Source organism: Amphimedon queenslandica, unplaced genomic scaffold, assembly GCF_000090795.2.
Source record: "Amphimedon queenslandica unplaced genomic scaffold, v1.1 AMPQUscaffold_12812, whole genome shotgun sequence".
Lineage (NCBI taxonomy): Eukaryota > Metazoa > Porifera > Demospongiae > Haplosclerida > Niphatidae > Amphimedon > Amphimedon queenslandica.
This window is the reverse complement of record NW_003546952.1, coordinates 1-17,687: the sequence shown is the minus strand read 5'-3', so window position 1 is coordinate 17,687 and position 17,687 is coordinate 1. Positions and strand designations below refer to the sequence as shown.

Genomic DNA, 17,687 nt, shown 5'->3' with positions numbered 1-17,687 from the left:
GCTATGACGATCGCTATAGTAACGGTCTCCGCTCCCTCCGTAGTAATGGTCGTTGGACGAATATCGGTTGCTATGACGATCACGATCATATCGGTCATCGTGGCGATCGTATCGGTTGTCGTGGCGACTACTTCTCTCATATCGTCTGTCGTAGTCTCTGTCTCGACTGAAAAATAACGACACTTATTCTAATTAATGCACACTCACACAATATACACAAAAACTATCAAACGAAGTATAACTGACCCTCCACGGTGATCATTGTCATGGTAACGACTTCCCCCGCCCCCTTTGCCATAGCCAAACCCGCGACTATGGGATACCTATGGAATAATTAATGGGTGGGTCAGTGGGCGTGGCTAGGGACCTGGACTTGAATGTGTGAGCCCATGAACTCAGTGTCGTCCAACGCCTTGAGAGCTGCAGTAGCGTCAGAGTTCCTCCTGAAGTGCTGAGAGGGAGGGAGGGAGGGAGGCGGGTTGAGTCGGTAGTCGTTGGTTCTGTTTCAACTTACCACAAAACCGAAGCCGCGAAGGACAGCCACTTCATCAACCTGTCCAAAGTTACCGAACAGCTCCTTGAGGTGTTTTGAAGTGACAGTCTCCGAGAGATTACCAACGTAAAGCTTAGTAACGTTAGCCATCTTGAGATGAGGTCGAGAGTAGAGATCCGGATAACAATGTTCACTTCAGTACACAGTCCGTATACTAATGAATATTAATGATTATCTATGAATATTAATGAATGGTTGCAAACTGCTTACATAATGTTCACTAGCAAACAACATGTTCCTTAAGCATTTTCAATTATAGTACAATGAATATTACTGAATGATAAATCTTTGTGTCAATAGTTCATGATTATATTATCATTATTAGCATTTCTGTACATGAATCAACAGTGCATAGGTAACGTGAGTTCTTTCAGTAGTTTCCCATTTCTCTTGTAAAGGATACTTGTAATCACTGGAGCCAGTCACTGTATATGATCCAGGCTGTATAAACACCTACATAGAACCATCACTGATTTCAGTTTATTATTATCATCATTACTTGAAATGCAGTGGTGACACGGTAATCAATTCTTTCAATTTCATCATAATAACTATTGAAATATGAATGTAACTGTACACATGGTTTTCAATGTTGTTGATACTTTGTGTTTCACATTACAAGAGAACAGTTCATTCACTTACTGTTCAGGTGTTAGTCCACGGGTTATTCTCTTCAACCATTTCACATCAGGAGAGAGTACCAGCTCTTTCCTTCCTCCACTGAATGATGATCCTGTTCTTATTATTTCACCAACTGAGCTGCAGGCTACACATGTAAACGCTACATGCCAATTTCCGATAAACTTTTGAGCTAATGAATGAGTCTGAGACCTGCAGCAATAAAGAACAAATGATAACACAAACAATACTCCAACCATTAGGTATACCTCAGTATGAACTGGGTCCATCCAATGGGTAGTGTGTATTGTTGAGGTGGTACTCCTGATACTGCTACTGTTGGTTTACCAGCAGCACAAGTACTGCAGTAGCAGTTGCACCTGATTGGAGCTAGTGCAGTCAGACTGGTCCTTAGTAATAGTATATCCTTGTACCTGGAGCAGACTCTGCTGTACTGGCAGGATGGAGGGTGGATCTTACGAGGGAGAGGGTATGGTGAGTTCAAGGTGATGTGTTTTATTTTATCAGCTAATCTCTCGGCCCTGATGGTCTCAGCCCTCAGGACTGAGTCCATTGCTATTGCTGCTAGTCTCTCATCTTTGTCCGACTCTTGAACAGTTTTAGGAGGTCCCCCCATCTCACTGACCCTATCCAGTATGAACTGTAGTGTACTCTGCTCCTGCAGCATCTCAGTAGTCACTCCGGCCTGCTCTAGGAGATAATCCCATTCAGGACTCAAATTATAAATCTAAAAATGGCCATCAATTATTATTAAAATGTTTTCATGAATTACATCAAATTCTTCAGCTTTTAATTGTCGAGTATTTCCTCTAAACAATAAATAATACCAAATTTGGTAGTGTGAACACTCCTAATGATTCACTTACTCTCTCCTGCATTCCTGTCCTCCTCTGCTAGGACTGGAGGATCCAGTGTCCCTTACTCTTGCCTGCTGTGTTGATTTCTCTTGTTGTATTTGCACTATCCTGTCAACATGTCTAGTGAACATGTCCATGTCTTGCTTGTTCTTGAATCCAATGCAAGTGATTCCTTGCTGGAAACACAATAATTGAATTATGATTACACTGTCACACTTGTTGGTCTGTTTATGAATTTTTATTGTTTCCATTTAAAGTGATAGTGTAGAGAAACATAAATGAGTTATTATGACTAATTATATATTCGTGTTATTGAACAGTTTAGTGTTGTGACTGAACATTTGGCTAAGCATGCTCTCCTCCCTCAGTGTTTGTTGACGCTCTCTTAAACACACCATCAGCTCTTTGAGACTGACTGTTCACTTACTTCTGATAGAAAAGTGAGGACTAGCTCTGATGGAGTGTCATACTCAAAATGTTTAGTTAGTTTCTTTTCTGCAATAATCTTCTTATCCTAAAGTAATCATCATTCAATAGTCTTCACTGATGAATATACTTACACTGAGATCAACAGTACGGACAAAGAATGCCTTGAGGTGATTGTCCTTGACAACACACACAAGATAACTGGCATCAGATGATAGCGGAGACCCATCAAAGTTAAGGTAACTGTGAACTGCAACGAGGACCTAAGAAATATTAAAATTTATTTAAAAAAACTTAATGACGAATGTAACTTAAATTGCCAAATAACATTCTATCAATTTGTACCAATCCCATGGTAACTCACTGAGCAATGAGAGCCAAATACTGAAGCAAATAGATCAGTCAAGATATCATAATCTTCAACCTCATCTCTTTTATTACGCATTCCTACCACATGAAGTAAATACTCATCAGTGTATAACAATAGCCATCTCACCATTACTGTATGGTTTCAGTATCTGTACTGTACTGCTAGTGTCACTGATGACTGGCTCAAGGAGAGTCACCTCTTCCCCAGCCACTCTGAGCTCATGAGACATACCAAACAAAACCAGGTCCTCCAAACTATTGAACTTATCATCAGAACTGGCACTGCTGTCAAGATAATACTGACCAAACTAACACAACAACAATAAACAACAATAAACAACAATAAACAACATTTGTTTACCTCATGAAATACAAGGACATGATAAAGTTTACCATGATACCTGTAAAGGAACTGCTCATAAGCTGGGTGATACAAGGGCTGCTATTGGTTACTTTATTGAGAGTACAAAGTGGCCTGGCTTGCTCTGGCTGTCCCTCAATAGAAAGGATCCATTGCTGAGGGAACAATTGAGAATAGCTTCTGCTTTCTTGCTGGAGATGAGTCCATGATAATAGCTCATACTGGTACCTATGAATGAACTGAAGCCAGTGGGTCTGCTCTGTAGTTATGGTTGACTGTGAGGGAGTGATAATTTAATCTACTGCAGTCGGGGTGCGGTTGATTACCCGGGAAAATGTTAGGGTGTGGTCGAGTAGGCGTGGCTAATAATGGGCGTCACCCTCTCACTGAGTGATCGTGACTGACTCATCACAAACAAACAACTCGAAAGTTGAAACTCGAGGGTAAAGGCGAGGGTAAAGGAGGTTGTAAACTGATACTCACTCATTATAAACACTCCTTAGTGTGTGTGTGATGGGGTCTAGGTGCAGTATATCAGCTAACAGTGGTTATTGTGTTAAGGCTGGTGGTAGGATAGTACCAATACACACAACCAGCAGTGCTAATGATAATGAGAAGCAAACTAAAGGTACTTTAGGTGAGTGTCCTTTCCCTTTTCTTCTTTCCCTCTCTCTTCTCCTTCAAATCCTCTTCCTTTAATCTAGTTTTAATGTGTGCAGTCTAAAGTAGCTAATGTAGGGACAGAGCAATGTGACATGTATATATAAATGTATGTAGTCCATTATTCCAAAAATGGTTAACAAAAAATTACTAGCATTTTTTGCATATTTCAATACATATTGATGTTCATGTAATTACTTGTGTGCTACCTAGAAAGTTTGAGCTGATTCTGAGATCAGGTTTGAATTTTTACAACTTTTAAAAGTTGCTCCAAAATTGGGCCAAAGTCCCTGTACTATAGTACAGAGTCACGGGCCAAATTTTGCCAAAAATGAAAAGTAGAAAATTCTCCATTTTTATTACATTTCCTGATGCATATACATGTTCTTATGTTGTGTAGAAAGTTTGAGCTAATTCCGATCAAGTTTGGATTTTTTACGATTTTTTAAAGTTGCTCCAAAATCGGACAAAAGTCCCTGTACTATAGTACAGGGTCACTGACCAAATTTCACCAAAAATGGAAAGGAGAGAATTCTCCATTTTTATTACATTTCCTGATACATATACATGTTCTTATGTTGTGTAGAAAGTTTGAGCTAATTCCGATCAAGTTTGGATTTTTTACGATTTTTTAAAATTGCTCCAAAATTGGACCAACGTCCCTGTACTATAGTACAGGGTCACGAGCCAAATTTCACCAAAAATGAAAAGGAAAGAATTCTTCACTTTTATAATATTTCCTGATGCAGTATATTAAAAGGTGTCATTACATTCAGCAGGTTCCTCCAGTAGTGTCCAGTCCTTGTCCATTCTTCATTTCAATGATGTGTATAATATTGAGGAGAGGGAGAGGGAGCCAGTGGGCGGAGCCTCAAGATTTAAGACAGCATTCAACAGCCTACAGTACAAGAACCCACTGGTACTCTTCAGTGGAGACGCACTAGCACCTTCAAACAGTTAGTTATTGACATTTAATGGTTGTTAATGATGGGTCTCCTCCTCTTCAGTGAGTGTTGTTACTGAGGGTCGTCAGATGATTCCAGTATTGAACTCATTAAGAGTTAATGTAGCACTGTATGGTAACCATGACTTTGGTATGTAGCAACTGATTATATTGTATCATTAATAATAATATCACCACCTTTCTCTCTTTCTTTAGATTTTGGTGTTGATCACTTGCTTGATATCACCAAGGAGACGCGGTTTCCATGGTTACTGAGTAACGTCCAGTGCATTAACACAAAGAGACAGTTAGCTAATGGAAAGAAATACGTAATAATAACCTGGAACAATATAAAAGTAATAATAATAATAATAATAACATTATATTAATTATTAATTACTCATAGGTTGGTATATTAGGCCTGGTGGAGTGGGAGTGGCTGGAGACACTACCCACCATCAGTACTGAGGAGGTGGTCTATACTGACTTCATAGAGTCAGCTAGAGAATACATACCAATACTCAAGAATAATGTGAGGATATACTGTACATGTACATAATGTATTAATAATGGGGTGGTATTATTAGGGTGATACATGTACATGTATGTTAATAATGTATTATTAATGGGATATTAACAAAAGGGACATCTTAGGATATTATGTATAATTATGTTCTATTCCTTAAGGTTGTGAACTGGTCATACATGTACATGTACATAATGTATTACCAATAGGGTATAGGGTGGTTAGGGTATAGGGTGGTACATGTACATAATGTTAGGGTATCAAGTACATGTGTCTATTCCTTATTAGGGATGTGAACTGATCATTGCATTGACCCACATGAGGACTCCTAATGATCTCAAGTTATTCAATGAAGTACCTGAAATACAACTAATACTAGGAGGACATGATCATGAATATGATTATCAGTTTAACGATGATGATACTAAAAATAGATTATTTGTTAAGAGTGGATCAGACTTTAGAGAATTCAGTGAAATTAACATTAAAATGACTCAACCAATCACCATTGAACTAGTGAAACACACAGTAACCAAGAAATATGAACAGGTATGAAACTACATGTACATGTACATGTGTTATTATTAATTAACGTACATGTGTTGTTGCTATAGGATAAAGAGCTCCAGTGTATTGTTGAAAGGTTTTCAGTTCAAGTATCAAACGGACTAGAGGAGAAGATTGGAGAGATAGGCTGCCCTCTTGATGGACGGTTCAGTAGCATCAGAAGCAGAGAGACTAACCTTGGGAACCTGATCACTGATATCATGAGACACTGCACCAGCAGTGACCTAGCACTGCTTAACTCAGGGACACTGAGATCAGATACACTCCATGAACCAGGGGACTTCAAACTGAAGGTAACTGGGAGAGACTAGCCTCTATATAAGGGCACTGTCTCTGTTATACAGAGGTGTCCTTTATGTGGAGGTTATTTTATACAGTAAGGAATGTAATTGGTACACTAGGTGCTGTCCGTTAAATGGAGGTGTACGCTATAGAGAGTGTCCATTAAGAGAGACTATACTGTATTATTATTATTATTATTAATAGGATCTAATGTCTATTCTACCAATGATTGATTCTCTGGTTGTCATGGAGATCAGAGGCCACCAGTTGCTCCTAGCACTAGAGAATGGTGTGGGTGGTTACCCACGGCTGGAGGGGAGGTTCCCCCAGGTATCAGGACTATCATTCACCTTCAACTCAAGAGCAGCTCCTAGGAGTAGGATCATTAGGACCAGTGTACTGATTAATGGAGAAATGATGAGAGAGGATCAAGTAATGAATATCTATTAATTGATTATTAATTGATTATTAATTGATTGTTGGTAGGTTTACAAATTATGTACAAAGTCCTACATAGCTGGTGGTAAGGATGGATACTCTGTATTTAAAGACTGTAATATAATAGTGAGTCATTAATAATAACTAACAATAACTATTAATTAACTGTTATTAGGTTGACGAGGAGAGTGGTATCACATTGACTACTTTAGTTAGAAACTACATCATCTCAAAATACAATAACAACAACGGTCTACACTCTGTCAGCAGCTGTTCACTGAACTGCAGGTCAGTTAATAACTATTAATAACCACTGATAACTACTAATGATTAGGGAGTTCATGGCTCCGGGAGAAATCAATCCAATAATTGAAGGAAGAATTAACATTATTAATTAATATAATAATTATTGTCGTGTGATATATTATGAATTCATTTTTAATACATTATTAATTACAAAAATAATATTAAAAATTTTACCAATAATCCCAGACCCATTCAAGGGGGCCAGTCAGTGTGTCGGTAAACCTTAAAAATGATTTCTTGATATTTTCTGTCCTTTGAAATAAGATATTCACCTTTAGCTTCAATTTCACTCCTTCCCTCCCTCCCTCCCTCTCTCTTCTAAGTTTGTTGTGTCTGTGGTTTCATTAATGACTGGTTGCTATGGAAACCAGGAGATGATAATATCCCTAACAAAGGACCAGCAGTTACCTAATAAAGAACAAAGGAGGATCCATTGATTAATTAATTAATGATAATTAATGATAGTGATTGTTCAATTAGTGTACATTGTTTGAGGTTAGTGTAACAAGCAACAGTTTATTGTACTATCAACAATTGAACTATTGTCCTGATTGACTGTCTATCATAAAGAACACTATCCATTCATAATTCATTCACTTTAATTGTACATGTACTGATAGTAATTGATGTATCACTTTAACTTTGATATCAACACTGCATGAAGTGGGTTAGTGTCAACACAGACTACATGAACATGTACTCCAGTACATTACTAACCTACATGTAGTCATGTACTGTTAGTATAATGAAATCTATAGTCATTCCCCTACTAGTTCTTACATATCACAATTCTTCTGTCATTAGACCTTCCATAGACTAAGCTACACACCACCTTTATATGTACCAGTATCAGTACCAGTATCAGTATCAGGTCATTGACTCACTGAGGGGCTGTATGGGGAGGAAAGGAAATAATAATAATAAATAATGAGTGGGTGTGTGTTTGCTTATGATTAATAAATAGTTATTGTATTTTCAATTTCTGTGTTTGCTTTCTCACATTAACTTCCTTCAAATTTCCTGAACCACTCAGCAAATAATAATAATAATAATAATTATTATTATTATTACTAGTATTATTATAACTATTGATTTAGAATCACCACTTTTCATTTTTTGCAATATTTCAGTACAGGGATTTTGGTCAAATTGTGGAGCAACTTTAAAAATTTGTAAAATAATCCAAACTTGATCGGAATGAGCTCAAACTTTCTACACAACATAAGTACATGTATATGTATCAGGAAAAAGCTATAAAAATAAAGAATATTCTATTTTTCATTTTTGGCAAAATTTGGATTGAGACCATGTACTAAAAACTTTGGCCTCATTTTGGAATAACTTAAAAACTTGTAAAAAATGCAAACTTGATTGGAATCAGCTTAAACTCTCTACACAACATAAAGGAAATGTATAATGTATCATTAGTAGAAATGAGTCTGTAATATATACCATAATATTTAAAAACTGGAGGAGCCTATTCTCCTGTGAATAAACTGGACTCCATCATTATATTGACACTCATCAGAACTCAGAAGAACACTGTCTCTTAGCTGAAGGTTTACTGGAAACACCATCTTGAAGGTTAATATTATTATTTATTATATTCCTAATGGGTGTGGCTATTTTTTAGCCACACCTTTTTGCAACTGCAGCATAATTGGCTTGTCTGGCTTGTACTTTCGACTGTATCTTTTCATTTCTTTATCTTACAACAGTTGATCATTAACAGTGATAGAGGTAAGTATATTGTAATTGTAATTACATGGTGACATGTATATTATTATCCCGACATAGGATAGTATTAAACTGATTCTGAAATCTACTGTAGTTTCCTATTGAGTCAAATGTGAGCTCAATTTATGCACACATTATATTTTTGCATCACATTTTATGATTTGCTCAATCATATAATATTTGCTTTTGATCTGAAAAATGGCCAAATGTAGTTAAAATATGGTCAGTAGTGACAATACTACCAATCACTATGTACTGATACTACAGACACTACTCATAGCATATAGTGTTAATGATCCATGAATATAATTCAATGATAGTTCAGGTACACATACACTCACTTCTATTGTACTCTTTACCATTAGTCACTGGATAAAGGAACTACTGGTCTCTAACATCATTTATAATAATAATAATAATTACAAGATGATTGATGTCTCTCAATGGAGAGCAAGTATTGGACTGTGGAACTACTGTCAAGCTGCCTCCAGTAGACCAGCTAATGGCCGCCACTCTCACTCATTCAAAGCTGCAGTAGACAGCAAGTCAGGCAGTACTACATCAGGAGAGAAGACATCTAAACTGCCAGCAGCTCTGTCTCTTATTGTTTCTCTTCTTTTATCTTTATTAAGATATATGAAGCTCAATTTTATTCCTCCAACTGGTAAACAAGCTAACATTATATAATATTATCATACAGTGTATTTACAATAGGTATTGGGTTACTAATAATTACTGTTACTGTTATGATCCACTGCCTCCAGTCATTAGTCTTGTTTATAGCTACTATTGGGAGTAGCTCTGACCTGATCTACTATTTGGTTTTATTTCTCCTCCTCCTCTTATCAGGAGATGTTGAACTCAATCCTGGTCCTATGATTGATGATCAACCTGATATTTTCCTATTACTTGAATGGCTTGAACCACTTGTTGACTGGCAATCATTTGGTCTTCTCTTACCTGGAATAACACAACACAATATTACAATTATAATTGAACAAGTGCATACTGAACATCAAAAACTAGCTTTATTTATAAAATGGTTGAATACAAATCCTACAGCAACATGGAGAGATGTACTCAGTGCATTGACTATAAGAGAAGAGATCAATTTATTACAAACTATTAATGATCAGTTACAAGTACATCAATGTACAGGAGGTATGATCATGTATTTATATATTAATAATTATATTAAATGTATAATAGGTAATACTGATGCTCCTACTAGTACTGTACCAGTAGTATCTACTGTATCATCATCAGTTTCTGTAATTAATAAACCTGTTACTAGTACTACATCAGGTAAACATACACTTAATACAACACTCATTAACTGATACACTACTGCAGGTAATCCAAAGGATATATTAAGGACTCATTCTGTTAAACTCACTGATGCTATTACTACTAACCTTTACAGAGTAGCTGATGCACTGTATGCTGAAGGACTAATACCACTGGATACTAAAGAGAATATACAAACAGTAACAGGAATATCTGATTATAGGAAATCAAGTCAATTAGTGTCTGTGATACAACGACAGTTGGAATCCTCTCTTAATCCAGAGCAGTATCTTATTGATATATGTCATGTATTAATAAACCAACAACATCGTACACTAACAGATATTGCTACCTCTATATTACACCAGTTAGGTGAGTGTGTGTGTGTGTACATTATCAGTGATCAATATATATAGTCATTATATCTCAATACATTAGGTCAGTCTATACCTGATAATGTCACATCCATTAGTTCAATACCTGATGATGTTCAAGGATATGCTGACAATATGAGACAACACTACAAACACCAACCTATTGTTGCTACAGACTGGCCACCAAGAATTGGAAAAGATTTCTTTGGAAGACTAGCACTAGTAGAAAAACAAGACTCCAGCACACAAGCAAAATCAGCTTGGCATCTGCTAAGAGGACAAGTTGATAAAACAGTTAAACTAACTGGAAACAAAGAGATAAGTATTGAAGATGTCCTGCAACCAACAGATAGTTCTCTGTCTCTCAGAGTAGTAATAGACGGTCCTCCTGGTATTGGAAAGACCACACTCTGTCGTAAACTGTTAAATATGTGGTCTAATGGACCACTTGTACACCAACAGTATGACTTGGTACTTTACTGTCCTTTAAGGAATACCAAGATAGCTACAGCTACTAAACTAGCTGACCTGTTTGTGCGTCAACGGTATGAAGTTCCCATGGTAGCTGAATGGTTTGAGAAGAGGAATGGAGAAGGATTACTGATAATCTTTGATGGTTGGGATGAACTAAGTGAACAACTCAGACAGTCTTCATTAGCTGATAGTATCATTTGTAAAGAGAAGTTAGATCAATGTTCAGTAATTGTTACCTCTCGTAGCTATGCCTCCTCTTCACTTTTGAAAATGGATACTCTCAGTAGACATGTTCAGGTCATTGGGTTTTCTGAGGAAGAAATATCAACAGTAATTATACAAACACTTCAAAAAGATACAAAACTAGCACAAGAAATCATTGATAAAAAAATAAAAGATGATAAAAATCACGAACCTTTCACAACCACTCAAGGCAGTAAGGACTCACAACTAGCAGTGAAACTCATTAATGATCTTAAAGTACGAAATGATGTCCAATCATTGTGTTATGTACCACTAGTCTGTTCCATGGTCATCTTAGTTTATTGTAAGGAAGGAGGACACTTACCAACAACACTCACTCAACTCTATGAGAACTTTATCCTACAAACTATCAGAAGACATGTTAAAAGACATGACATTAACCCACATACTTTAGGTAGTCTTTCTTCATTACCATCACAATTAGCTAAACCTTTACAAGAGATGTGTCAATTAGCTTATACTAACCTGGCTAATACAAGAATGACATTCTCTTCACATCAACTACAGTCACTGAGTGAGGCAGTCAAGGAAGACTATCTTGGACTGATGACAAGATTCACAGAATATGATGAGGAGAAGTATCAGTTCCTTCACTTGAGTATACAGGAATTTCTAGCTGCATGGTGGATAGCTAAGCATGAGAAGAAGAGAGAGGAAGTGTTTAAGGATCACTTTGATAATGATCACTTTCGAATGTGTCTGAGGTTTGTGGCAGGTCTAACTCACCTTGAACATGAGAGCTATCAACAGTATTTTAATAAACAACAACTTGACTTACAGTGTAAGAGGGAACTATTGTTTGGATTTGAAACTTGTCATCTCTCCTACTTCTATCAGAATCCTGAGATTAAAATAAGTGGGATTATTGATCATATCAGTTTTGTTGATTTTGACAATGTTTTCATTCTTCTTCTTCAACTCCTGTATGAATCACAGAACACAACATTATGTCAAGTATTAGCACAATCCATCAACAACCACTCACTGAGTCTGGATAGAGTATCAATATCATTGTTTGACTGGTTGTGTCTCAGTTATTGTATAAACAATTCCAACACAACATGGAATCACTTGGACCTGAGGCATGTATCTAACCAGTCACTATCAGTCTTCACTGCTGGACTAACCAATAACTCACTACAGACCCAGTGTAAGAGACTGGAGGTAAGGTTATATGAACCCACTGATGAATCAATACACAAATTATTACAATCATCACTTCTATACAATATTCAGGAGTGCTACTGTGTATTATCAATTGGTCAATATGTTCCCTGTCTTGTATTGTTACAGTTCCTCAATCTTCCTCAATTGAAGATACTGCAATTAACAATATACTGGCCTACTATACCAACAATTGACAATACGTACCACATAGACAAGTGCACTGAACTTGAGAAATGTGTAGAAATGAATTCAACACTGCAAGAAATGAATATTAAGAATAAAGGAATTAAGAATGAAATAGCAAGCACCATTATCAGTGTCATTAGAGGAGTAACAAGAAATAAAACAATAACATCATTAACAATACATGTTGATAATATTCTTACTTGTACTCTACCTGATGGAGTAATAGAGCAGTTACTAAAAGACAACAATACATTACAAGCTCTTTCACTGGACATGCCTGATCAATTCCCATCATCACTGAATATAGTAGAGGTGAACACACCACTGACTGCTATAGAGACAAGAGGAAGAAGATGGAATAATAAAAGTAAACTGATGAGATCATCACTCCTTCCACATATCAAAGGATTACACTGTCTGATAATAGATGATCAATACCCACCACATCTTCTATTTCTCTCTCATCCCAGTCTACATACACTTACTTTACCACTAGACACAGCTAAGAGTGCTATTGAACTATTTACTATTTTACAAACCAATACTACACTTGAAGCTCTGAGTGTGGAGATAAAGAAGGAGAGAGTATATACCAGCAGTATGGGTACTAGTCTACAAGACATGCTAACACAAAACCAAACACTGAAATACCTTGAGATTAAGTATGACATTCCCAGTTCATTCCTGTCCTTCCTAACAACTGGTCTCAGACACAACACCAGTCTACAGCAGTTGAGTGTACCCATTCCACTGAATGAAGAAATAAGAACTTTTATTAATGTCATCTCTCAAAAGAACAATCTCACAGGACTTAAAGTGAACTTCAAACCAGATCAGCCATACAGTAACTGTAGTGAGGAAGAGAAGGAACAAATTATGACACCATTGTTTTATGAACAGGGACTACCTGCTGTTACTAACATGTTACAGTCGCATACAACCATCAGACTACTGAGGATAGAGTGTAGAGATATTAATAAAGAGTCATCTCAACCTAACTGGATAGAACTAGTACAACATTTATATGAAACTATCTTCATCCATCCATCACTTGAATATATTCATATTAATGATGGATACACTCCTCCTCTCCTGGTGGATACTTTTGAAGATCAAAAGAAGACATTGATTGATAGACACAGAAAAGAACAACCACACAAACCACTACCAATAGTGGAGTTTCATTATTATAAATATTATTAAAATGTTTGTTACAATTATACAATTATTTTCTATTATTAATAAATAAATTACTAATAATAATAATATGAATAATGTGTAGCAGTAATGATGAATACACAGTTGATGGGAACACATTCCAACAATACTCCATACCAACCAGCAGTAACATACTAGAAATAAGAGGAAATTAACCACACCCCCTAACATACACCCACTCACCTAATTAGGGTATTAATCCTGGCCCATACCATCAGTATTGGTAGTGTATAGTAATACCAAACATAGAACTGATAGTGGAGTGACCTTGAGACCATTAATCCAATGAAGTTACTCACATACATACAATAGACCAGTTCTATCAGTAGGAGAATAGATACAATAAGGACTAGTAATGTATGATAATGTAATGCAGGACTATCCATCATCAGTAATCATTAAACAATAGTCCATATACTGCTAGTAGAGGACCTCTTATACTTTATATATACTTATATTCACTTACTGATGCATAGACCCCAGACTACTAATACAGACAGTCTAATACATGATCATTACTAATACTGGAGTACATGTACTTCTCCAGTGTATAATGGACACTATTACTGATGGGCTGGTACCTTCACTAGTAGCCATTGATCCATTACTGGTCCAGGAGAACAGGTCCCTGTACCTCATTGACCTGAACAAGAATATCATCAGTATATACATGTACTTGATAATTAATGGGACCTACTTCATCCATTTATAATTAATAAATAGTATAATTAATAATAAGTGTATTATTAATAATGAGGAGTGGAACCATCTTGATACAAACACTTCTTCAGGTACTAGTCTCCAGTTCACAGTCCATTTATAAAGGAACACTCTAGTGACATCAAATGACATCATCAAGTATGATACAGGATGAGATAAGAGAAATGGAGAACCAATAACAACCTAAAAATAACATAATTATGAATTAAAAGTTTCTCCAAAATTGGGCCAAAGTCCCTGTACTATAGCACATGGTCTTGAGTCAAATTTCACCAAAAATGAAAAAGGACAGAATTCTTTATTTCTATCACTTTTCCTGATACATATGCATTTTCTTATGTTGTGTAGAAATTTTGAGCGGATTCCAATAAAGTTTGAATTTTTCATGATTTTTTAAAGTTGCTCCAAAATCAAACAAAAGTCCCTGTACTATATAGTACAGGGATTTTTGTCCAATTTTGCCAAAATTAATAAGTAAAAAATTCCTCAATTTGTTACATTTCCTGATGCATATACATGCACTTATGTTGTGTAGAAAGTTTGAGCTGATTCCGATGAAATTTGGATTTTTTTACAAATTTTTAAAGTTACTCAAAAATCGGACAAAAGTCCCTGTACTATAGTACAGGGTCATGGGCCAAATTTTGCCAAAAATGAAAAGTAGAGAATTTTCTATTTTTTCTCCACATGTTTATCAATATAGTTATTACCTGTACTAGTCCACATAAAATTATTTTCTTTATTGTTTCTTTAATTCCAAATCTCTTCATTAATATAAACCCCAATCCAGGACTATAGAGTAATATATTCATTTTAATAGAAACAGCAACACTACACCAATGAAGAGACACCAATAATAATAATAATAATAATAATACATTTAATATCTTACCTGTACAATATACATCCCATATTCCAATAATTATTAATTAGTAGGAGGATGGCTATGTGAAGGGTTGCTATGGCAACAGTATCGTTAAAGAGTCTCAGTACAAAAATGGAGTGTACCCTGTAACCAGTGAGGGATAGGAAGAGGAGGAGGACCGGAGAGAAAGAGGCCAACTAACGGAACAATAAATACATGTAACCATGGAAATGATACAGTTACCATAGCAACCATGACCAGACTTACGTTAGATAATTTCTTGTATATCTGAAGTATCAGAGTCATATTGAGGAGGTAGAGGAGAGAGAATATAACTTGAGCTAGTTTAATGTCAGATCCTCTTGAAGTAAGATAATACAATATTGAATATATGTACAGGAAACCTCCTGGATACCTATTGGACACATAGTTATTAATAGTTATTAATACTACATGTACTCAATGTACGCCCACTCAGTTAATTACATACACAAGGGGTCCAGTGTCTCCTCTAAGTTTAGAATAGTCTCTGGTTCCATTCAAAAATCCTTCAACCTCAGACATGTAAGCCTTCCAATCAATTTCAGTATCTAATTAATAAATAATTATAATAATTAATATAATAATTATTATTATCACTGCTTACAAGGTACTTTCCATACAATCACTGGCACCAGGACACTCTCCATTATCAGTATCAGTATCATTATGTAGTTGATGTATTTTGAAGTGAAGAGAGCTTCTTTCAGAAGGTAAACGAGGGACTTCAAAGTAGCACCCATTTTTATTCTAGACAAAAGAACCGGCCTGGGCACTCCTTCCCAGCATAAACACACCCACTTCAATGAATAATTAATGAGTTAAACAGCATTTATTATAAAGTAAAGGGTTGAAAAACAATAATAAACTAAATAAATATAATAATAATAATAATAATAATAATAATATTAAACTATTTTGCTAATGTTCTCCTTCCCCTTCAGTTTGCTCCTGGTCACTCTTTGTTGTGATGGTACCGGTTGATCTTTACTCATCAGCAGTGCTTGAGCTACAGCTGCTGAATTAGACTGGAACTTCTCCTCCAACACCCTGTGATCCTAAACAACAACAATGAAAACAATATTAATATTAATATTATTATTATTATTATTATTAATATTATTATTTGTTTGTTACTTCAAGTAGCTTGTGGTACTTCTCCTTGAGGTCAGCATGGAACTGTATCCTTTGTCTTAGGTTACGATGACCAGATAATGAAGCGTTCTCCTTTACTATCTCTTGATACTCCTAGTCAATACACAATAGATATATCAGTCACTACCATACACCAATACTGAACACTCATTACTGATATGTATACTAACAACCATTACTGTATTATCCTACAGTAACTGTTGTATCATGATGTTAAAGTTCCTCTACTAACTTGTTGTAGTTTCGACTTCTCTTCTTGTAATATTTCCAGTGATGATCTAAGCTCCTCTTTCTCCTTAAAAGTCAATTCTTCTTGTTCCTGTAACCTGAACACACAATCAATGATCAGTGCCAAACAAAGTGATCAGTATGAATCAATGAGATCAGTACCAATCAAAGTGATCAGTATGAATCAATGATCAGTACCAATCAGTGTCACTCATCATTCAGTAGTATATACAGTAAGTACCTGTTCAGCTGTTCTTCTGATAATGATAGTCTTCCTTTACAACTAGTCAATCTATTAATAATTATTAATTAATTAATGCATTATTAATTACCCATACACTCACTCCAGTGTAGTTTCTTCCAGTCTTGTACTGATGGTATCATTCTCCATTGTTAGTGCATTAATTCTTTCTTGTAATATTTCATTATCTTCTTTCAGTGACTCCAATCTCTTCAATAACTCTCCTTCACTATTAATAACCAGTAATTAATAACTAGTACTTATAACTAGCTCCACCCACTACCTGTTAATGTGTTCAGTTTGGTATGTCTCCAGTTTATATTCCAGTGACAGTTGCTGTGTCTTCAATAACTCGTGATCTCTCTTTAACTCAGAATAATATGATAATTCAACCTATTGATGATAATAATAATAATAATAATAATAATAATAATAATAATAATAATAATAATAATAATAATAATAATTCCATACTTCTTGTTCTCTAATCTTTTCATTATTATTATCAATTATTTCTTGTAACTCATTAATTATCAAATTCAATTGATTCTTGTCTGATTCCAGGCCCATCAGTCGTTCGGTTTGAGTATCAAAAAATCCAAAAATATCGTCATCATCAGTGATGGACCTTACCTTATAAGGAGAGGGGAGGAGCATACATGTACATGTACATCATATCGGTACTAACTTGCTCCAGTAGCTGTTCCTTTTCAGTTTGATGATCCTTCAACTGTTGTATCTCAGTCTCCTTTACTAATAACTGTAACAGGAATAGACACAATACAGGTACATGTAATACTAATAT

General features: G+C 35.6%; 5 protein-coding genes and 1 long non-coding RNA gene across 8 annotated transcripts in view; 1 reads left to right on the top strand and 5 right to left on the bottom strand.

Moving 5' to 3' along the window:
- LOC100631419 (putative RNA-binding protein RbpA) overlaps positions 1 to 700 on the bottom strand; it is a 1,490-nt gene extending 790 nt beyond the window's left edge. Inside the window, exons 1-4 of the mRNA XM_011408779.2 lie at positions 515 to 700; positions 368 to 451; positions 247 to 323; positions 3 to 166 (exon numbers count right to left, since the gene is read on the bottom strand). Coding sequence (XP_011407081.1) covers positions 3 to 166; positions 247 to 323; positions 368 to 451; positions 515 to 643 — 454 coding nt within the window. The 5' untranslated portion in view covers positions 644 to 700. The remainder of the gene's footprint in view (positions 1 to 2; positions 167 to 246; positions 324 to 367; positions 452 to 514) is intronic.
- Positions 701 to 769: 69 nt separating this feature from the next.
- LOC100631926 (uncharacterized) lies at positions 770 to 3,512 on the bottom strand. 2 transcript variants are annotated; one of them, XM_003390043.3, is made up of 12 exons: positions 3,298 to 3,512; positions 3,206 to 3,245; positions 2,972 to 3,152; positions 2,840 to 2,922; positions 2,610 to 2,738; positions 2,477 to 2,563; positions 2,059 to 2,273; positions 1,965 to 2,001; positions 1,441 to 1,919; positions 1,196 to 1,384; positions 1,053 to 1,104; positions 770 to 1,006 (listed from the first exon to the last, which is right to left on the bottom strand). In XM_003390043.3, the coding sequence occupies exons 1-12, from the start codon at positions 3,423 to 3,425 to the stop codon at positions 875 to 877; spliced, it is 1,752 nt and encodes a 583-aa protein (XP_003390091.2). In that variant the 5' UTR covers positions 3,426 to 3,512; the 3' UTR covers positions 770 to 874. The 2 variants fall into 2 exon arrangements, with proteins under 2 accessions (XP_003390091.2, XP_019858439.1); XM_020002880.1 differs by having other exon boundaries at positions 2,059 to 2,225.
- Positions 3,513 to 3,618: 106 nt separating this feature from the next.
- LOC100642075 (5'-nucleotidase-like) lies at positions 3,619 to 7,061 on the top strand. 2 transcript variants are annotated; one of them, XM_003390038.3, is made up of 11 exons: positions 3,619 to 3,842; positions 4,645 to 4,821; positions 4,873 to 4,959; positions 5,025 to 5,164; positions 5,215 to 5,340; positions 5,623 to 5,883; positions 5,949 to 6,194; positions 6,388 to 6,615; positions 6,670 to 6,747; positions 6,797 to 6,909; positions 6,956 to 7,061. In XM_003390038.3, exons 1-11 carry the CDS (start codon positions 3,719 to 3,721, stop codon positions 7,017 to 7,019), a joined length of 1,644 nt encoding a protein of 547 aa, XP_003390086.2. In that variant the 5' UTR covers positions 3,619 to 3,718; the 3' UTR covers positions 7,020 to 7,061. The 2 variants fall into 2 exon arrangements, with proteins under 2 accessions (XP_003390086.2, XP_019858440.1); XM_020002881.1 differs by having other exon boundaries at positions 4,642 to 4,821.
- A 23-nt stretch (positions 7,062 to 7,084) lies between these two features.
- On the bottom strand, positions 7,085 to 8,507 carry LOC109586673 (uncharacterized). Its single transcript, XR_002187175.1, has 3 exons — positions 8,380 to 8,507; positions 7,708 to 7,818; positions 7,085 to 7,335 (listed from the first exon to the last, which is right to left on the bottom strand). It is a non-coding gene; the product is annotated as an uncharacterized LOC109586673 (long non-coding RNA).
- A 3,863-nt stretch (positions 8,508 to 12,370) lies between these two features.
- LOC100641948 (lethal(2)neighbour of Tid protein-like) lies at positions 12,371 to 16,046 on the bottom strand. The gene is made up of 10 exons (XM_020002879.1): positions 15,866 to 16,046; positions 15,710 to 15,809; positions 15,487 to 15,634; positions 15,247 to 15,416; positions 15,065 to 15,185; positions 14,332 to 14,537; positions 14,216 to 14,277; positions 13,818 to 13,953; positions 13,655 to 13,768; positions 12,371 to 12,485 (listed from the first exon to the last, which is right to left on the bottom strand). Exons 1-10 carry the CDS (start codon positions 15,999 to 16,001, stop codon positions 12,371 to 12,373), a joined length of 1,308 nt encoding a protein of 435 aa, XP_019858438.1. The 5' UTR covers positions 16,002 to 16,046.
- Positions 16,047 to 16,074: 28 nt separating this feature from the next.
- Positions 16,075 to 17,671, bottom strand: LOC109586674 (kinesin-like protein KIF15). The gene is made up of 8 exons (XM_020002885.1): positions 17,571 to 17,671; positions 17,357 to 17,515; positions 17,166 to 17,275; positions 16,986 to 17,111; positions 16,883 to 16,933; positions 16,646 to 16,739; positions 16,396 to 16,506; positions 16,075 to 16,316 (listed from the first exon to the last, which is right to left on the bottom strand). Exons 2-8 carry the CDS (start codon positions 17,450 to 17,452, stop codon positions 16,167 to 16,169), a joined length of 738 nt encoding a protein of 245 aa, XP_019858444.1. The 5' UTR covers positions 17,453 to 17,515; positions 17,571 to 17,671; the 3' UTR covers positions 16,075 to 16,166.
- Between the last annotated feature and the right edge of the window lie 16 nt (positions 17,672 to 17,687).

Bases quoted from the DNA above. Each gene is read 5' to 3' on its own strand.
- LOC100631926 (XM_003390043.3), bottom strand. From the start codon at position 3,425: ATGAGCTATTATCATGGACTCATCTCCAGCAAGAAAGCAGAAGCTATT. The intron at 2,564-2,609 runs GTAAGTATATTC...TGATTACTTTAG, and splicing joins TCCGTACTGTTGATCTCAGT to GATAAGAAGATTATTGCAGA. The intron at 1,385-1,440 runs GTATACCTAATG...TTATTGCTGCAG, and splicing joins TGGACCCAGTTCATACTGAG to GTCTCAGACTCATTCATTAG.
- LOC100642075 (XM_020002881.1), top strand. From the start codon at position 3,719: ATGGGGTCTAGGTGCAGTATATCAGCTAACAGTGGTTATTGTGTTAAG. The intron at 6,748-6,796 runs GTGAGTCATTAA...AACTGTTATTAG, and splicing joins TTAAAGACTGTAATATAATA to GTTGACGAGGAGAGTGGTAT. The intron at 6,910-6,955 runs GTCAGTTAATAA...ACTAATGATTAG, and splicing joins AGCTGTTCACTGAACTGCAG to GGAGTTCATGGCTCCGGGAG.
- LOC100641948 (XM_020002879.1), bottom strand. From the start codon at position 16,001: ATGGGTGCTACTTTGAAGTCCCTCGTTTACCTTCTGAAAGAAGCTCTC. The intron at 14,278-14,331 runs GTAGGTCCCATT...ATTCTTGTTCAG, and splicing joins ATTAATTATAAATGGATGAA to GTCAATGAGGTACAGGGACC. The intron at 13,769-13,817 runs GTGAGTGGGTGT...TCTTATTTCTAG, and splicing joins AGGATTAATACCCTAATTAG to TATGTTACTGCTGGTTGGTA.
- LOC109586674 (XM_020002885.1), bottom strand. From the start codon at position 17,452: ATGGGCCTGGAATCAGACAAGAATCAATTGAATTTGATAATTAATGAG. The intron at 17,276-17,356 runs GTATGGAATTAT...TATCATCAATAG, and splicing joins AAAAGATTAGAGAACAAGAA to GTTGAATTATCATATTATTC. The intron at 16,507-16,645 runs GTTAGTAGAGGA...TGTATTGACTAG, and splicing joins AGAAGTCGAAACTACAACAA to GAGTATCAAGAGATAGTAAA.